The sequence below is a fragment of the Phycodurus eques genome, chromosome 19 (genome assembly GCF_024500275.1).
Source record: "Phycodurus eques isolate BA_2022a chromosome 19, UOR_Pequ_1.1, whole genome shotgun sequence".
Classification (NCBI taxonomy): Eukaryota; Metazoa; Chordata; class Actinopteri; order Syngnathiformes; family Syngnathidae; genus Phycodurus; species Phycodurus eques.
The window spans coordinates 5231822-5247724 of NC_084543.1; the positions used below are offsets into that span (position 1 = coordinate 5231822).

General features: G+C 40.6%; 3 protein-coding genes across 4 annotated transcripts in view; 1 reads left to right on the forward strand and 2 right to left on the reverse strand.

The window, feature by feature from the left end:
• Nucleotides 1-4327, reverse strand: part of casp7 (caspase 7, apoptosis-related cysteine peptidase) — a 24733-nt gene extending 20406 nt beyond the window's left edge. Inside the window, exon 1 of the mRNA XM_061705385.1 lies at nucleotides 3916-4327. The gene's annotated coding sequence lies outside the window, so the exon portion shown is untranslated. The remainder of the gene's footprint in view (nucleotides 1-3915) is intronic.
• The window catches only part of nrap (nebulin-related anchoring protein), a 19111-nt gene extending 10838 nt beyond the window's left edge, over nucleotides 1-8273 (forward strand). The window contains exons 25-43 of the mRNA XM_061705387.1: nucleotides 174-327; nucleotides 409-513; nucleotides 993-1091; nucleotides 1186-1290; nucleotides 1363-1470; nucleotides 1615-1728; nucleotides 1805-2002; nucleotides 2092-2196; nucleotides 2348-2446; nucleotides 2512-2616; nucleotides 2690-2797; nucleotides 2928-3239; nucleotides 3306-3410; nucleotides 3765-3863; nucleotides 3948-4052; nucleotides 4260-4367; nucleotides 4726-5037; nucleotides 6029-6184; nucleotides 6430-8273. Of these exons, the coding sequence (XP_061561371.1) occupies nucleotides 174-327; nucleotides 409-513; nucleotides 993-1091; nucleotides 1186-1290; nucleotides 1363-1470; nucleotides 1615-1728; nucleotides 1805-2002; nucleotides 2092-2196; nucleotides 2348-2446; nucleotides 2512-2616; nucleotides 2690-2797; nucleotides 2928-3239; nucleotides 3306-3410; nucleotides 3765-3863; nucleotides 3948-4052; nucleotides 4260-4367; nucleotides 4726-5037; nucleotides 6029-6184; nucleotides 6430-6750 (2818 nt within the window). The 3' untranslated portion in view covers nucleotides 6751-8273. The remainder of the gene's footprint in view (nucleotides 1-173; nucleotides 328-408; nucleotides 514-992; nucleotides 1092-1185; nucleotides 1291-1362; nucleotides 1471-1614; nucleotides 1729-1804; nucleotides 2003-2091; nucleotides 2197-2347; nucleotides 2447-2511; nucleotides 2617-2689; nucleotides 2798-2927; nucleotides 3240-3305; nucleotides 3411-3764; nucleotides 3864-3947; nucleotides 4053-4259; nucleotides 4368-4725; nucleotides 5038-6028; nucleotides 6185-6429) is intronic.
• On the reverse strand, nucleotides 6298-15901 carry LOC133417575 (hyaluronan-binding protein 2-like). Of its 2 annotated transcripts, none has more exons than XM_061705378.1 (11): nucleotides 15199-15901; nucleotides 14762-14875; nucleotides 14173-14292; nucleotides 13076-13192; nucleotides 12836-13010; nucleotides 12580-12671; nucleotides 11983-12208; nucleotides 11567-11709; nucleotides 10423-10560; nucleotides 9446-9588; nucleotides 6298-8573 (listed from the first exon to the last, which is right to left on the reverse strand). In XM_061705378.1, exons 2-11 carry the CDS (start codon nucleotides 14781-14783, stop codon nucleotides 8388-8390), a joined length of 1362 nt encoding a protein of 453 aa, XP_061561362.1. In that variant the 5' UTR covers nucleotides 14784-14875; nucleotides 15199-15901; the 3' UTR covers nucleotides 6298-8387. The 2 variants fall into 2 exon arrangements, with proteins under 2 accessions (XP_061561362.1, XP_061561363.1); XM_061705379.1 differs by lacking the exon at nucleotides 6298-8573 and adding an exon at nucleotides 8803-9362.
• Nucleotides 15902-15903: the final 2 nt, after the last annotated feature.

Consider the following 15903-nt stretch of genomic DNA (forward strand, 5'->3'; position numbering starts at 1 on the left):
TGTTCTTGGGCTCCGGTTAAAGTTACCTCAAAGAGGAACACTGTGTCCCATACAAAAGATAATCTCTTCAATATTTACTATGACCCCAAATGGGATTACACTTTTCCTTTTCTGATTTATAAACACTGGATATTTATATTGTCAAATGATACTAAAATCCATCCTCCCTCCAGTGTTTCTCTGGACATGCTTAACATCAGTCAGGCTAAGAAGGCCCAAGACTTGGCAGCTGACTACAACTACAGAACATTCCTTCACGAGTACACCACGCTGCCAACTGACATGAACGTTGCCTGGGCAAAGAAGGCCTATGGACTGCAGAGCGACGTCAGTGCCATGAATAGAAATTCAAGTGATTATTGTTTCACAAACCATTGTACAAAACTACATTTATGTGTGTCTCTTTAGAAACTGTACCGATCCGATCTGAACTGGATGAAGGGCGTTGGCTGGGAGGCCTCCAAGTCTTTGGATGTCCAGCAGGCCAAAAAAGCAGGAGAGCTCGTCAGCGAGGTAATGTAACCCAGAATGCATTGCAAGTTATCTGATACGATTCCTTTGAATAGGGTTATCATCCCGACATACAGTACTAAAAGACTAGTTCTGGAAGAAACATGCCTGTGAAGTGCACTGTTAAGCAACTAAGGCTATGAAAAATATGACAGGCAATGTGTAAAGGCTGAGTGAAGGCACAAACTGATACAGTTAATGACTTGGGTCAGAATTTATTTAAAGAGCTGGGGAGCTTTCATAAATTCTTGGAACTAGGTTAATTACCACATCTACGATAAACTTTAACAACTTTCCAAGACACCTGGCAGTGTCTGGTTGCCTAGACCGACAGATAGCTAGAAGAAGAAAAGATTCTGCCATGAAAATAACACTGCGGGTTCTCATAGCCAAGACTTTTGACCATTAAAAACACAACAAAATGCTCAAGTCATGTTTTAAACTGACTAACACCGCTGCTAACTAACTAAACACTGCTTTAGAAAAAATATCGCCAGGATGTGAGCGCCCTGAAGTTTACAAGTGTTGAAGACACACCAGAGATGGTTCAGGCCAAACTCAGTAACAAACTGGCCATTGATGTAAGTATTTCTGACCTCGGTGTCGATGTAATGTACTGTATGTGATTACTAAGTATGCTAAAGTAAAATGGTGGTTGATACGTTGTCTTTACAGAGGTTGTACAGAGAGAAGGGAGAAAATATGAAGCACAACTACACCCTCAATGAGGAGCTGCCTGAGTTTGTGCAGGCCAAGATCAATGCCGTGAACCTTAGTGAGGTAAATGGACGCTTACAACCAATCAATTTTGTCTTTGTCGGAATTTTACAAGTTTAAACTGTTCGCTTTCAGAGTCGTTACAAGGAATCTTGGACTAAACTACGTGACGGCGGCTACAAACTGCGTCTGGATGCTATTCCTTTCCAGTCAGCCAAAGCGTCTGCTGACATCCTCAGTGATGTAAGTCATCAAGAGCCTTTCCTCTGGCCGTATGACGACGAATTTAACAGCTGATTGAAGTTTTTTGACATCTGGTTAAAGTCTTTGAAATTGTCATAATCTTGCAAATGTACGCATTAAAATGGCATATTTGTGTCACTTCAGCAAAAATACAAAGAGCAATTTGAGAAGACCAAAGGGAAGATGATTGGACTGAAAGGGCTGCAAGACGACATGAACATGGCTCACTCCGTTTACGTCAACAAGCTGCAAAGCGACGTGGGTGGTTTCTCTATTTTATAAAATTTGCAAATACTACCATGTTAGAGACTTTTTTTTCAACCCCACGATCCAGATTAAGTACAAGAAAGAGTCGGCTAGCCAGCTCTCCAAGCTCCACCTGCCCATGGACATGATGGAGGTGGTCCATGCCAAGAAGGCCCAGTCTCTGGTCAGCGATCAGGACTACAGGCTCACTCTGCATCAGTACACCTCTCTGCCGGACGACATGAAGCTGCAGGCGGCCAGGAAAGCGTACGCTCTGCAGAGCGAGGTATGGCACACTTCATTCACCCTTACAAGGCATTAGGAGTGACATACACACAACAGCTACATAATGTAAGATTTTTGTCTCCGTTGCAGAGGATATATCGCTCTGACCTCAATTACCTGCGGGGTGCCGCATGGATCGCCACTGGGGCTCTGCAAATTGAAGGCTCTAGGAAAGCTACTGACCTTATCAGTGATGTAAGACAAATAATTCTTCTTTTACCTACCTACCTACTGACCTTGCCGCCTATCTTTCTACAAACCTACCTACCTGCCTAAATTTTTTTTTAAGTACATCAATGCCTATAAACCGTAGCTAAGATGATTTTTGATATGTGTACTGCCTCAGAAAAAGTATCGTCAGCAGCCATACAACTTCAAGCACACGTCCGTGGCAGACTCCCCTGACATGGTCCACGCCAAACTCAGTGGACTGATCACAAATGAGGTGAGTGTATACATTTTCCCTCAACGTGACTATACTGACATTCACGGAACTTGCCTCTCTCCTAGCGTCTGTACAAAGAGAAAGGGGTGAGTGACCAGCACAACTACACCATTACGGCCGAGAGACCTGAGATCACCCAAGCAAAGATTAATGCGGCTAACTTTAGTGAGGTACGACCGCCCTAAGTGGACCATGACTTGTTTTCATCAGTGGCGAACTTAAGCCGGATGGTTGTTTCTTCAGATAAGATACAGGGACTCCTGGCACACTCTGAGGGCTCAGGGCTATAAGCTGACCATGCAGGACATCCCATTCCAGGCAGCCAAGAGTTCCACGGGCATCGCCAGTGACGTAAGATTGCCATTACAGATACAGACGCTAGTCTACTTACTAACATTCCAGTTACCCAAATTACGGAAATAAGACAAGTGTTAGCAGATTAGTGTTAGCGCGATCATATTTTGTATCTCCCTCTCCACAGTACAAGTACAAACACAACCACCTGATGGAAAAAGGAAAACACATCGGCGCCCAAAGTATTTCGGACGACACATACCTGCTGCACTACGTGCAGGCAAACCGACTGGCCAGCGACCAAGAGTACCGCAAGGACGCTCTGACGACCAGCGGACGCTACCACCTGGCGCCCGACATGGTTCAATTAGTCACGGCCAAGAACGCCCAGGCCCTGGCCAGCGAGCAGGACTACAGGAAGAGGCTTCACGAGTACACGGTGCTTCCCGACGACATGAAGGTCAAGTGGGCCAAAAAAGCCTACGACCTGCAGAGTGAGGTGAGGCAAGGTGACTTACAACTTGTTTCCAAGCTCAACTGAGTGATTTCACCACTTCCTGCTTAGACACTGTACAAATCGGACCTGAACTTCATGAAGGGCGTGGCATGGGATGGCGTGGGGGCACCTCAGCTGGAGTCAGCCAAGAAGGCTGGAGAGCTTGTTAGTGACGTAAGTGTGCACTTTCAATTTATATTTTATCGATTATACCAGCGGATTACAAGATCTGTAAACAAGGTAAGGCACTTTTGGAAAAAGAAAGAACTCCCTTCTGGAAGGAAAATATTTTGACAGAGCGGAGACATTGACGTAGAAAACAAAACTTGGTAGTAGACCTCAGGAACCCGGATCGGGATGAGCTTGGCCAATGTACGATCAGCATTAGCCTTCATATAACACTTACCTGAATGATGCAGTTACATATAAGTCAAGGACCAGATCGGATAAAGAGAGTCTGCAAATGTGCAATACAGTGGAGAAACACTGTACTAATAATGTTTATTTGTGTATTATTTCATCATGCAGAAGCGATATCGCCAACTCCCGGACAGCCTGAAGTTCACCTCGGTGACGGACTCCCCCGATATGGTCCACGCCAAGGCCAGCTATCAACAATGTAGCGAGGTAACGTGAAGAAAATTTAACCATTCATGCTAATATTTTTATATTTCTCCACCTTTTGATATATGATTTCGGGTCTCCATCCAGAGGCTGTACAAATCGGGCAGGAACGACGACATGAACAAGTACACCTTACATCCAGATGATCCCGACTTCGTCCGAGCCAGGATGAACGCCCAGCACATCAGTGATGTAAGGCAGACTAAAAACAGAGTGGTATTTAATCATTTGACCAGAGACAAAAAGTTTACAGAAGGTCAAATTAAGTTCACAAGTGAAGGTTATGGTGCATTTTATGTCAATCCAGAAATTTCAACCAAAAGCCTTAACTTTTTGTGAGTACTATATGTGGATTATTAGAAATGTGACACTTTAAAATTGTTTTTGTCCCTGGCGCAGAAAGTGTACAAGGCCTCCGGGGAGCAGCTGAAGACGCTGGGCCACGACTTGAGGCTTGACGCCATCCCCTTCCAAACAGCAAAGGCCTCCAGGGAAATTGCCAGTGACGTGAGTGCTGTTCACTCTTCTTGGAAATGGACAGAAAAGAAAGTGTTCCTGCAGCATTGTAGAATTGTCAAAAAAAATAAAAATTACAATTCAGGAGGAGTTAGAAGTTATCGAGTTTGATTAATGCTTTCATGAATTGCTAAGGATGGAATCAAAGAGGCAGCTTTTATTTTTTTTTCAATTAATTTCTATAAATGTTCATGTATGTTTATATATTTTTGCCATTTTTCGCTCAAAAGCAGTAAGGATTAAAAAATAAGTCCTGGTAATAATTTACGGACCAATTAAATAAAATGTGATTATTTTCTGCAGCACACAGTGATGGGGAATCACTAATCAACACCTTCCCCTTGACTAGGTGCTCTACAAGGACTCTCACTTGCGCGAGAAGGGCCGGCAAGTGGGGCTGCGCTGCGTCGAGGACGACCCCAAAATGGTGCACTCGCTGGCGGCCAGCAAGCTCCAGAGCAACCTGGAGTACAAGCGGCAGTCCAAGGAGGAGCGCTCCAACTACAAGATCCACGCCGACCAGCCCGAGTTCCTGCTGGCCAAGAAGAGCCAGGCGCAGGCCAGCGACCTGGCATACCGGAGCAAGCTCCACGACTACACGTGCGATGCAGAGCAGCTCCACGTCAAGCACGCCAAGCAGGCCTACAAGCTCCAGAGCGACGTAAGACATCACCGACTAGTATGTAAGACTGATTCTCAGTCTTTTGGGTTGGTGTTTCGCAACCTTCACTGAGATAATGATAATCTTTTCTAAATTTACTCACAAATTGACTTAATGTGAAATCCGGGCTTGTGTAGTTAAACACAAAGACGATACGTTAATTCCCGCCTATTTTGCCTCACAAATAGCAAAAAGCAAGAGTAATTGACGCTCCTCAAAAGGTTTATGATTGTTCATATATTTAAAGTTTAAACCAATATACTACAAACTATGATTTGCAATAGAAATGATTACAATTTCACACTTATTTTACAGCATTACCTTTCAAAATAAATAGCTCACAGATTATTTGTATCAGCAGAGCTCTCTGCTAACTTCTGCTAACAACCCGGGCTAACCTTAGCTTCTCCCCCGACATACAAAGCTCTTAAACAGTCGTGATGCGTGACACCAATCACTACTTTCCTATTATGCAGGTCTTTGGCACCATCTTGTGGTATCTTAGTGTTACAGAAGTTTAAAAAAACACAAGAAAGTTAGCAATTTTTTCAGCAAATAATGCAGGATAGCAGGTAAATGTGTGAAGTGAATAGTTGACATATTACTGTAATTTCTTGTATGAATGGCAACAGGTTAACTGTACCTTATGCCATTTAGTGGAAGAGCATTGAATTGTTCTACCTGTCGCTATATGTTGCTGGCATAGATAAATAAAGATTAATTATTGGTAGTAAATAAATAATACATTTCAGGCCAATTTAGTGACATTAGATGGTTGGAAATCATTGATCATGGTAATCTGGAAAAAATTGAATGGAGGCAACTGCACTCTTAGAACTGAAGAAGGCTTATGGCGTAAAGGCGAAAAGTCTTCAACAACCACGCCCAGGTGCCTCCATTCAGCTTTGTGCGGACTTACCAACTATCATTACAACTACTGTACTGTAGCATTTGTTTGGAACTTGAGCCGCCGTTGTGACGGCTGTCGCAGGTGAACTACAAGTCGGACCTGAGCCGGATGAGGGGAGCGGGCTGGACGCCACCCGGCTCCCACAAGGCCGAGCTGGCCCGCCGGGCTGCCGAGCTGGGTCTGGCTGAGGGCGTGACCACGGATGAGGCCATCGCCAAGTACCAACGCATGATCATGGTGAGACCATATCCATAAATCTATCCATCCATCCATGTGGTATCAACAATATATGATTGATATATTTCAAGGGCTGTAGTTGAAAATGACAAAATTAGACGAGAATCCACATTCTTGGGAAGTTACACCACATTTGCATTAACCCAGCTAAAACAGTTCATAAATCGCAATCGAGATGGACACAAATGGCCAGCATAGAGCTCAAAGGGTTAAAAATAAACTTTCCCCCCAAAAAACCTTTGCAGCTTCACTACCAGCAGCGGATGGAGGAGCAGCAACAACAACAACAACAACAACAACAACAACAACAACAGCCTACGTCCGAGCATGTGGAGACCAGCGAGGACGTTCGGAAAGGCGTCAACATGGACGCCACGGAGGTGCTTCATGTCAACAGGACCAAGACCTACCAGACCGTGCAGAAAAAGACCACCACCACCACCACCACCAGTAGCAGCACTGCCGCCTTCAAATCCATGGAGAAGAAATCCAGCGGCACCTCGTCAGCTGCCCGGCACAGCGCACTCAAGACGTCCGGTCAGGCCAAAGCCATAAAAGATGCTTAGAAGATTTGGAGAGTACGAACGGCCACACTGAACTGAACTGACGCAAGATGGATGTTGAATGAAGACGGGATTCGTTATGTTTTGCAAAATAAGAAAGAAAAAAAAAGTTTTGGACACAGTGGCGTTTTTATATTTAAAAAAGATAATAATAGATGGGGCACTATCCACTTAGTCTACAACTACGGAAAGCCATTTGAGCATTTAGTCGATGTGCTTTAATTTAAAATGAAACCGTTGGCAAGATATTAATGTAGCGTAAAAATAGTCAGAGAGAATGCATATCCAGCTTCGCCAAAATAGCGACGCTAACAACGCTAAGCTAGCATTAGCACTGTAAACAGGCCGACATTAGCCTTGGCTAAGCGTGACTAATTCGTAATGGAGTGTTACTGTAACACTAAAGGATGTTGTGATGAACCGCTACTCGGTATTATTTATAAAATATGTATTGAATGCTGGATCCGGTGGGGCACTCAAGCGCTTGCCCCGCATGTAAAACCGCCGCTGGGTTGTAAGCAAAAAGTATTGTGGCATTGACCGAAACGCACGTGACATGAAATATGATTTTAATACCGGTAATGCATGAACGACTGTTACGTTTGCAAATAGGAAATAGGAATGTACGCACAGCTGGAGGTGGCCATTTAAACCCTTTATTTTGCCATATAAGCAGACATATTTGACACTTTATGTTTGGGCGACAATGTTTTTTCATCTTTGGAATGACGATGTCGTAACCTCGAAGCGAGGAATCGACTCTTTTGGTCTGGCTGGTTCAGCTTTTGTCACACGAAAACTCAAAGCTGGGCTTGGAGTAAAGGCTCCATTCACTACTTTCAAAATAAATGTTTTTTGTTTCTTTCCTCCTTCAAGCAGATCTGTTTTCGTGTCCCCTAAATCAGTTGTTTTCAACTGTTGCCCCACTGGGACCTGATCAACATTTACATCCCAACCGTTTTCTTCAAACAAACAAAAAAACAGATGCTTGCACAGATGATCCACTGAGGGCCAGTAATGTATTCACCACATGAAGAACTTTTAAAATATGATACACTACTCATTCAAACACATGTATGAATGATTAATCATTTTTATTTGGTTGTTGCACAGCGTTAGCAAACAATACAACGCAATACAAGGGTCCCTTTCAACAACCAAAATGGATTGGGCAAAAGCAAAAACTGCTTGTTTTATGAACCATCACACACGTCAGACGTCAGCAGTTTATCAATTTATATATGTAACAAATTGAAGGTCATACAGTGGTACCTTGACTTCACAGTTGAATTTTCTGACCAAGCTCGTAACTCAATTTACATACACTGACAACATATCACGTCATTTTCCTTATTGAAATGATTTGAAATGCCATTCATCTGTTCCAGCCGCCAAACAACAACCACCATTTTTAGGTTATGTTTTCAATACAGGAAAACAAAAACTTGGCTCGTAAATCAAGGTATTCATATTTGTATAAGGTAACAGATTTCTTGTTGTTGTTGTTGTTCAGAAGGACCAATAAAGGCCCCATTTACAAATAATTAAAATGTTCTCTCAATTGTTTAATGGTTCAGGCTTCACAGGGTTTATAGCTTAATATTGCTAATTATTCATTGGGGTAAAATAAAGTTGGATGCTTATTGTATCACGGTTATCCTCGCCAAGGTTCCGGTGATCGTGTCCCGAATCCAGTCGACAAACTTGTAGACATCGACGTAGACGCCGGGCTTGTTGGGCAGTGCACAGCCCTGTCCCCAACTCACTATTCCAGTCAGGAGGTGTTTCCCGTTGTCCTTGCACGCCAGAGGGCCGCCAGAGTCCCCCTGCACAAATGACAAAATGTCATACACCACAACAACAACAATAGGGGACCTTAAATCGTGTCATGTGGAACCCCCAAGTGGCACAGTGGTCGTAGATGAGCTGGAGCCTATTGCAGCTGTTTTGGCCAAACGGTGGGGTACACCCGAGATTCATCGCCAGTCAATCACAGGGCATTCATCCATCTTTTCCACCCACCCACCCATCCATCCATCCATCCATCCATCTATCCATCCATAAATTTTTCTCAGATATACCTGTGCAACTACTTCTAAAAAAAAATGTCAACTTTTTTGTGAAGAAAAAAAATGTTTTCTCTTAAGAATTCAGACTTTTTCTTGATGATAAGAGACTTTATTCTCGAAAACTAAACTTTTTCACGATGTAAGACTTTATTCTTGGAAAATGTAAACTTTTCCCCTTCAAGATGTACAACTTTATTCCATAAAAATTCCAACTTTTTCTCCAAGATACATGGACTTTATTCTTGGAAAATTACGACTTCATTCTCGAAGCTACACGACTTCATTCGTGAAGACGTACGACTTTATCCTCGAAAGAATAAGGCAATTCGAAAAATGGACAATTTTGAGTCGTCAATGAAGCTAGCATGCGCCTGTTTTTGGATTGAGTGAGGAAGCCTGCTCACCCAGAGAAAACACTGGCAAGCACGGGGAGAACTCCATATAAGAAAGTTCAGATTCCAGATTCGCAGGCTCCCTAACCACTCTCCTACCGTGCTGCCAGAATGTTCAAATGTCACAGAAACTTATCGCTTCCGGTGGGAAAAACTGTTGAAATGAGAACAACTTGGAAGTCAAGCAGTGTCATTAGCGTCGAAAGGATATTTCACAAGAATACGCCATATTCGTACCGCACAGGTGTCCACTCCCCCTTGCATGAGGCCTGCACACAGCATGCTGTCGTCCAGGAACCTTCCATACACATGAGGCTTTTTGCATTCCTGCTTGGAGATGAGGAAGACATGGGCGTCCAGCAGGTGGTTGCTGCTCCAGGCTGGAAATGGCCACAAATTAAGTTAGTTAGTCGCCATCAGATTGGTCTTCCTACACTGAAACAAATACTTTGAACCAACTTAAAACAATGGGCCTCATTTACTAATAAATGTGAGAAATGTTCTTACTCTACGCACAAGTTGAGTGTATATGCAAAACCACCAATTTTCTTCTCACCATCATGTCTATATTAGAATCCAAATTCAGAACCTTCTGACTTTTTTCCTCAAAACCATACAACTATATTCTTGAAAAATACGTTTTTCTTGAAGTGATACAACTTTATTCTCATAAGATTTACTTTTTGCCAATATATATATATATAACTTTATTCCAAAAAAAACTTTTTCTTGGACATGTTTGACATATGCTCTAAAAATGATGACATTTTCTCCATGGTACAGTATACGAATAAGTAATAAAAATATAATGACTTTATCTCGACGATATACGACTTTACTCTTGAAAATTTTCACAAATTTGTTCGTGAATGAGGCCCAAAGATTCTAATTTGTGATGGCTAAAATAGTTTGTCTTAAATTATATTCGGGATTTAGTTCAAACCTTCAATTTTGTATTTTAAAGTTGGACATCAACACAAAGGAAAAAATTTAAACTATAAGCACAGTAGACTATTTTGACCCCCCCCCCCCCCCCAAAAAAAAATCAATCAATCAATCAATAAATAGAAGAAACAATATTCCTCCATTTTTTTTCTCTTTCAAACTATTGCTTTTTGATTCTGTTCCGTTCAGTTTTGAACTGGAAACTACAATCTTCAATTAAACAACTCGTGCACATTAAATGCATGCAACACTCATTTCACAGAAATTACTCGTTTCGGTTTCTCCCCATCCCGAGATCAGGCATTCCTTTCCGGCAGGGAAGTTCTGATCGGGTAGACATATAGTGCTGACAAATTGTGTTTCCATGGCACAGTGAGGACTGTGTGTGACTTGAAGTTTGAGCAGAGCTACGGACACAGAAAGTGGATTTAGACAATAGCAAAATGATCATCATACAGCGATATACAGTGAGCCCCCATTTTGCGTGGGGAATATGAGTTTTTTTTTTTTTTTTTCCCCCTCTTGAAAATGTACAGCTTTATTCTTGTAAGATTACTAAAAAATTATACAACTTTTTAAAACATTTTACACTTTGTCCTCGTGGGCTGACAGCTATTTTCTCCGAAATAACTGTTTTCTGCCAAATATGTGACTTTTTACTTGAAGATGTTTGACTTTTTATTCAATTTTTTTTATTTTACTTGATCAAATATGTAAGAATAAATAGTCCTGAAAAATTACTACTTTTTCTGGTAAATATGCAATTTAATTCTTGTAAAGTGAGGATTTCCTTTTCGAGAACACATACAATTATTTTGGGAAAAATTACATTTTCCAGAAAATGTATTTGGAAAATATGCAATTTTACACAATGTGCTTCTCATAAGATCACTGTTTTTCTGTAGCAAAAAGGTTTTAAAATACAACACTTCTCTCGTAAAAATATGACTTTATTCCCATAAAATAATGACTGTGAGATTATCTTTTTTTTCTCCAATATATACAAAAAAACAAAAACAATCGAACTTGATTTGGAATATGACTATTCTCATAAAATGACCTCTTTTCAAAATATTTAACCTTTTTTTGTTTGTTTTTTTTTTAAATTGGAAACTTTTTTCAAAGCTATACTACTTTTCTTCTCTACATTGTTTTGCCCAAAAATATCCAACTTTGTTCTTATAAAATTGCAATTTTTTTCTTGAATATATACAACTTATTTTGTTCAAAATATCATTCTAAATGTGAGCGTGAACGCTTGTTTGTCTAAAGGTGCCCTGTGATTGACTGCCAACCAGTCCACGGTGTACCCCGAATCTTTTTTTTTTTTTTTTTTTTTTTAAATACAAAAAAAAAAAACCTAATGAGGACAAGCGCTCTCGAAAACGGATGGACGGATGAATTTGGACCAACCAATGTCAGAAGAATAACGGACATTGACATCCAAGAGGTTGGTATAGCGAATGATGTCGACCACTGGGATGATCTGGTCCGAGGCCTCCACACGGTCTATTTTAACACTTCCCAGCATCACCTGGTATTCATATTTGGAGTGACTAAAAAAAAAAAACAAAAGGAAACACAAACAGAAGGTTATAAAAAGTAAGCCAGAATTCCACCTAATGTTCTAGGAACAATTAAAATTTTAAGGTTGCTAAATGATGACCTTTTTTTCCTCGAGAATATACTACATTTCTCTTAAAATATTCTCACAAGATAACTCAGGTTTTCCTCGAATGGGCCAGGTCACTTGGAGATGAGGTTAAAAAAAAGATGAGGTAAGAAAATAAAATTGTTAATATAAAATAGGTACAGGTACAGGTACTTACATGCAGTGGGCAGCCGTGAGGACCCAGCAGGACCCGACCAGGCTACCGCCGCAATTGTGGCGGAATTTCCCTTGCGAACCTTTGTCTCGTACTTGCACGGACGCCTGCCACGGGTGGGAGCCCGGGTACGCCTTGCTGCCCCCGTAAACCCTCGAAATGGGAAGCGGGTGGGGAATACCGCACTCGGAGAACATGCTTCCGGACCGTCGAGCAAGGTAAAGGACTTCTACAAAAAAAAAAAGAAAAAAAGAAGGGAAGAGTGAACACATTGTGCGCGGAAGCTTGATAAACGACTTTTTTTCGCTAGAAATTATAATTTTATTTTATTTTTTTACATACGGCTTTGTGCTTGAACTATATATACACTTTATGTTGCAGATATAGGGCTTTAATCTTGAAAAATGAGTTTATGCAAAAAAAACTTTAAAAAAAGAAAAAGGCAACTTTTTTCTCTCTCACATAATACTTATTCCTTGAAGAAATCCTACTTTATACGAATAATATTACAGTATATTTCTTGAAAATACATTTTTCCTCAGATTACAGACTTTTTTTTGTTGTCAAAGATGTGTAGCAGGTGCGCGTGCGTGTCATCACCTGGGTGGCATGACTTGACATCGCAGTAGTCCCACTCCACCTTTTCCCCCCTTTTAACAAAGCACCACGGCTTTCTCTCCTCATCTGGATTCCTACCATGTCAACAATCAAATCCATGACTGAACACGAAACAACTTGTGTCTGGCAGCCTCCTCATAATGAGTGTGACCTTTTGGGTTTTGTCTCCTACTACCGTTTTCCAACTCAAAACTGCGGCAAACCCGTTGAAGTTGACGAGCTAGCGAGGGTTCGATACCTGCAGTAGTTGTCGTATCCCAAGTCGTGGGAGTGATGGTACGTGTCGAAAGGGCTCTGTCCGCTATGACGCAGAACGGAGAGGGAATGCCAGTTGAGACATTCCTCACCTCTTTCTGTTGTACTGACCACACCGCTGTACGACTTGCCGTTGTCCACGTAGCAGTCAGTGGAGGCTACACGCACAAATACACATTTGTCGTGAATATACCCCATTAAGAAGTTGCACTTACACTTGTACCTATTTGGCAGTATTTTCCCGTGTATCCGGCGGCACAGTCGCACTGAACTCGGTCATTGCTCGCTGTACATTCACCTCCGTGCTGACAAGGATTTGGATGACAGATAGAAACTGGCCCTGAGACACAAAAGTACACGTTTTAGGGAAAAGGAAATCAAATATCAAGTCAAATCACACGACGACTAAAAATCCAAACCCAATTCGGTCGCTTTTTATTCAACTTTGAAACGAATCCTTGTTTTATTATTTCATTATTTTGGTCATGTTTTGTTTGTGTGAAGGTGTACGTATTGGTAAATTCTAACTGGATTTTGACGTTTTATTTATTTTATTGTTGTTATATTCAAATCACACATTTGCATTACGTAGCATTTATTTTTAATTTGGCACCAAAAAAAAGCCCTCCACAGTGTTTAGTCATGAAAGAATACAATTACAGTATATAAATACTGAATTTCATATACTTCCTAATTTATATATTACTGTAGCCATTTTGTGCAATTAATTAACGTTTTAGTAATTTCTCATACAGACTGTGTCATGTGTATTTATGTATTGATTCTGGCACAAAAAAAAAAAAAAAAAAAAAAAAAAAAAAAAAAAGGAATTACAGTAATTTACTAGATTGTTCAGTAATTCATAAATCAATCAGAATTTCCTATACTTACTAAGTATGAACATAAATTAGAGATTATTTATTGTTTTATTTATTTTATTGACTATTCTTAACTACTTTTTTTGTGTGCAATTTCAAATTATATCCCCCGGTTAAGTTCATTAATGCATTTTCGACTTTTAAAAACAAATTTTACTTTCACATATTTACTCATTCGAAATTATACATCTTCCGCAATGAATTCACTTTCCAATCATTTCTTTTCGTTGATTGATTTCATTTTGGCACAACAGCAGCAAAAACAACAACACTCAAAACAAGTTAAATGCTAATCCAAATACTTGCTTTTGTCTATATCATTTATCGGCAGCAAACAAAGAGTACTACAGTCGTATTTTACTACATCGTTGGTCAACTGAGCAACTTCAAACGCTTATAAAACAAACACATCACGGATTAGAAATCAGCGTCGTATACGTACGTAAGAGGCAGGTGGGTCCTCGGAAGGGGAATGTGCACTTGCACTCGTAAAATGGAGGCCGCTTCAAGCTGAATACGCAGTCACCGTTATAACAATTCACACCTTGGCAAATATCTTTTACTGAATATCCCAATTTAAAAGAAGAAGAAGAAAAAGAGACAAATATAGTCAATTTGAACACAAACGGTGCAGCAACACATGCAGACAGAGCAGTAAACAACACTCACAGGTATATATTCATGATCCTCTGCGAGAAAAAAAACAAACTCCTATCTTAGCTTAGTTTAAAGGACCTTATTTGTCTCATCAAATCTACATGTAGTCTGTGTGTATGCATTACACTGCCCCTTGGTGGCCAAAGTATGCACACCAGAATGAGCAGCACAATGCCCATTGAATCATCATGATGCACAAACCATTTGCTTCTTTACATTCTACTGAATTGCACTCATTTCAGTGATGATGATTTTAGATACAAGTCATTTGTCGCGAGAAAGTATTCAACTTGTAAATCAAGGTACGACTGTACAACACAATAACAGCATACTTTGTAGAACTAGACTTCTCGGTAATCGGGAAATAAAATGACCTTCTTTACAGCTCCTGCCCATGTAAGGCTCACGACATGAACACACAAAGGTGTCAGAATGGACGTTGCAGCGGCCCCCGTTAAAACACGGATTTGGATGACAGGGATCCCGTTCTGAAGAAAAAAACAAAATTGATGATCGTCATTTTTATTTTTTCAAAATTCTACACATAAAAAGACAACATACAAAAACGTCTTTGGATTTTCTTGCAAATGTGTTTAAAAAAAACAAAAAACAAACCAACAACCTCTCCCACATGCTATAAAAACATTTTTAAACTCATTAAAACACATTGCTGTAAACCTATTTGAACAAAATACTTTCTTGCAAGCGTAAACTGTACAAAATACATATTAGTGATTAGTGAGCCGTGATATAGCGGAGGATTACTGTAGACGCATAAAAAGATGACAAAAGAAATAAATAAAACTCTCACTGGCGCATGACGTTAGATGATAAACCAGCGATCTGCTCACTTCAGAAAAAAGGTCCAGGAGACTTGAGAGATTTTTTCCATTATCAGAATCTGACAAAAACAGATCTCTTTTAAAATCGTACACTACTCACAAAAAGTTAGGGGTATTCGTCTTTAGGGTGAAATTTCAGGATGAACCTGAAATGTAACAGTTACAGATGAACCTAAAGACCTTATATGGGGAAATCATAGATTTGCTTCTAAGTATATTACATGTTTGAAGGTACTTGCTTAGAGCGTGCAAAGACTGAACTGTAAACCTCAACCTGTAATTTCACCCAAAAGCTACATATCCCTAACTTTACTTGACATGCATTTCAGATCAATGTATATTTCACTGCGTCCTCACAGCCATCTATTCTTACCCGTGAAGTCCAGCTGAAATGACAAAAGCAACATAAAAGCATCAGGGTGTTCTGCTCTCAATGTTTTGGCAAAATATTGAAGACACTTACAGACGCCTGGATTGCTTGGACTCGAAGTAGGCTCACACCGACGACAAGGAGGAGGCCTGGAGAAAGCATGGCCCCGCGTTTGAGCGCAGTATGAGGGGGGAAAAAACAAATTCTGTCTGTTTTAATAGCAGTCAGAGCCTTGATGTGTCAATCTTTAGCCCGACTCCCCTGCCCGCTTTGGCCAGGTTTGTGTGTTTAAGATGCATGGTGT

Coding starts and splice junctions, on each gene's coding strand:
- LOC133417575 (XM_061705378.1), bottom strand. CDS start 14,783: ATGGGCAGGAGCTGTAAAGAAG. Junction 12,672..12,835: donor GGATACGACAACTACTGCAG/GTATCGAACCCT, acceptor TTGACATGGTAG/GAATCCAGATGAGGAGAGAA. Junction 12,209..12,579: donor TGTCAAGTCATGCCACCCAG/GTGATGACACGC, acceptor TTTTTTTTGTAG/AAGTCCTTTACCTTGCTCGA.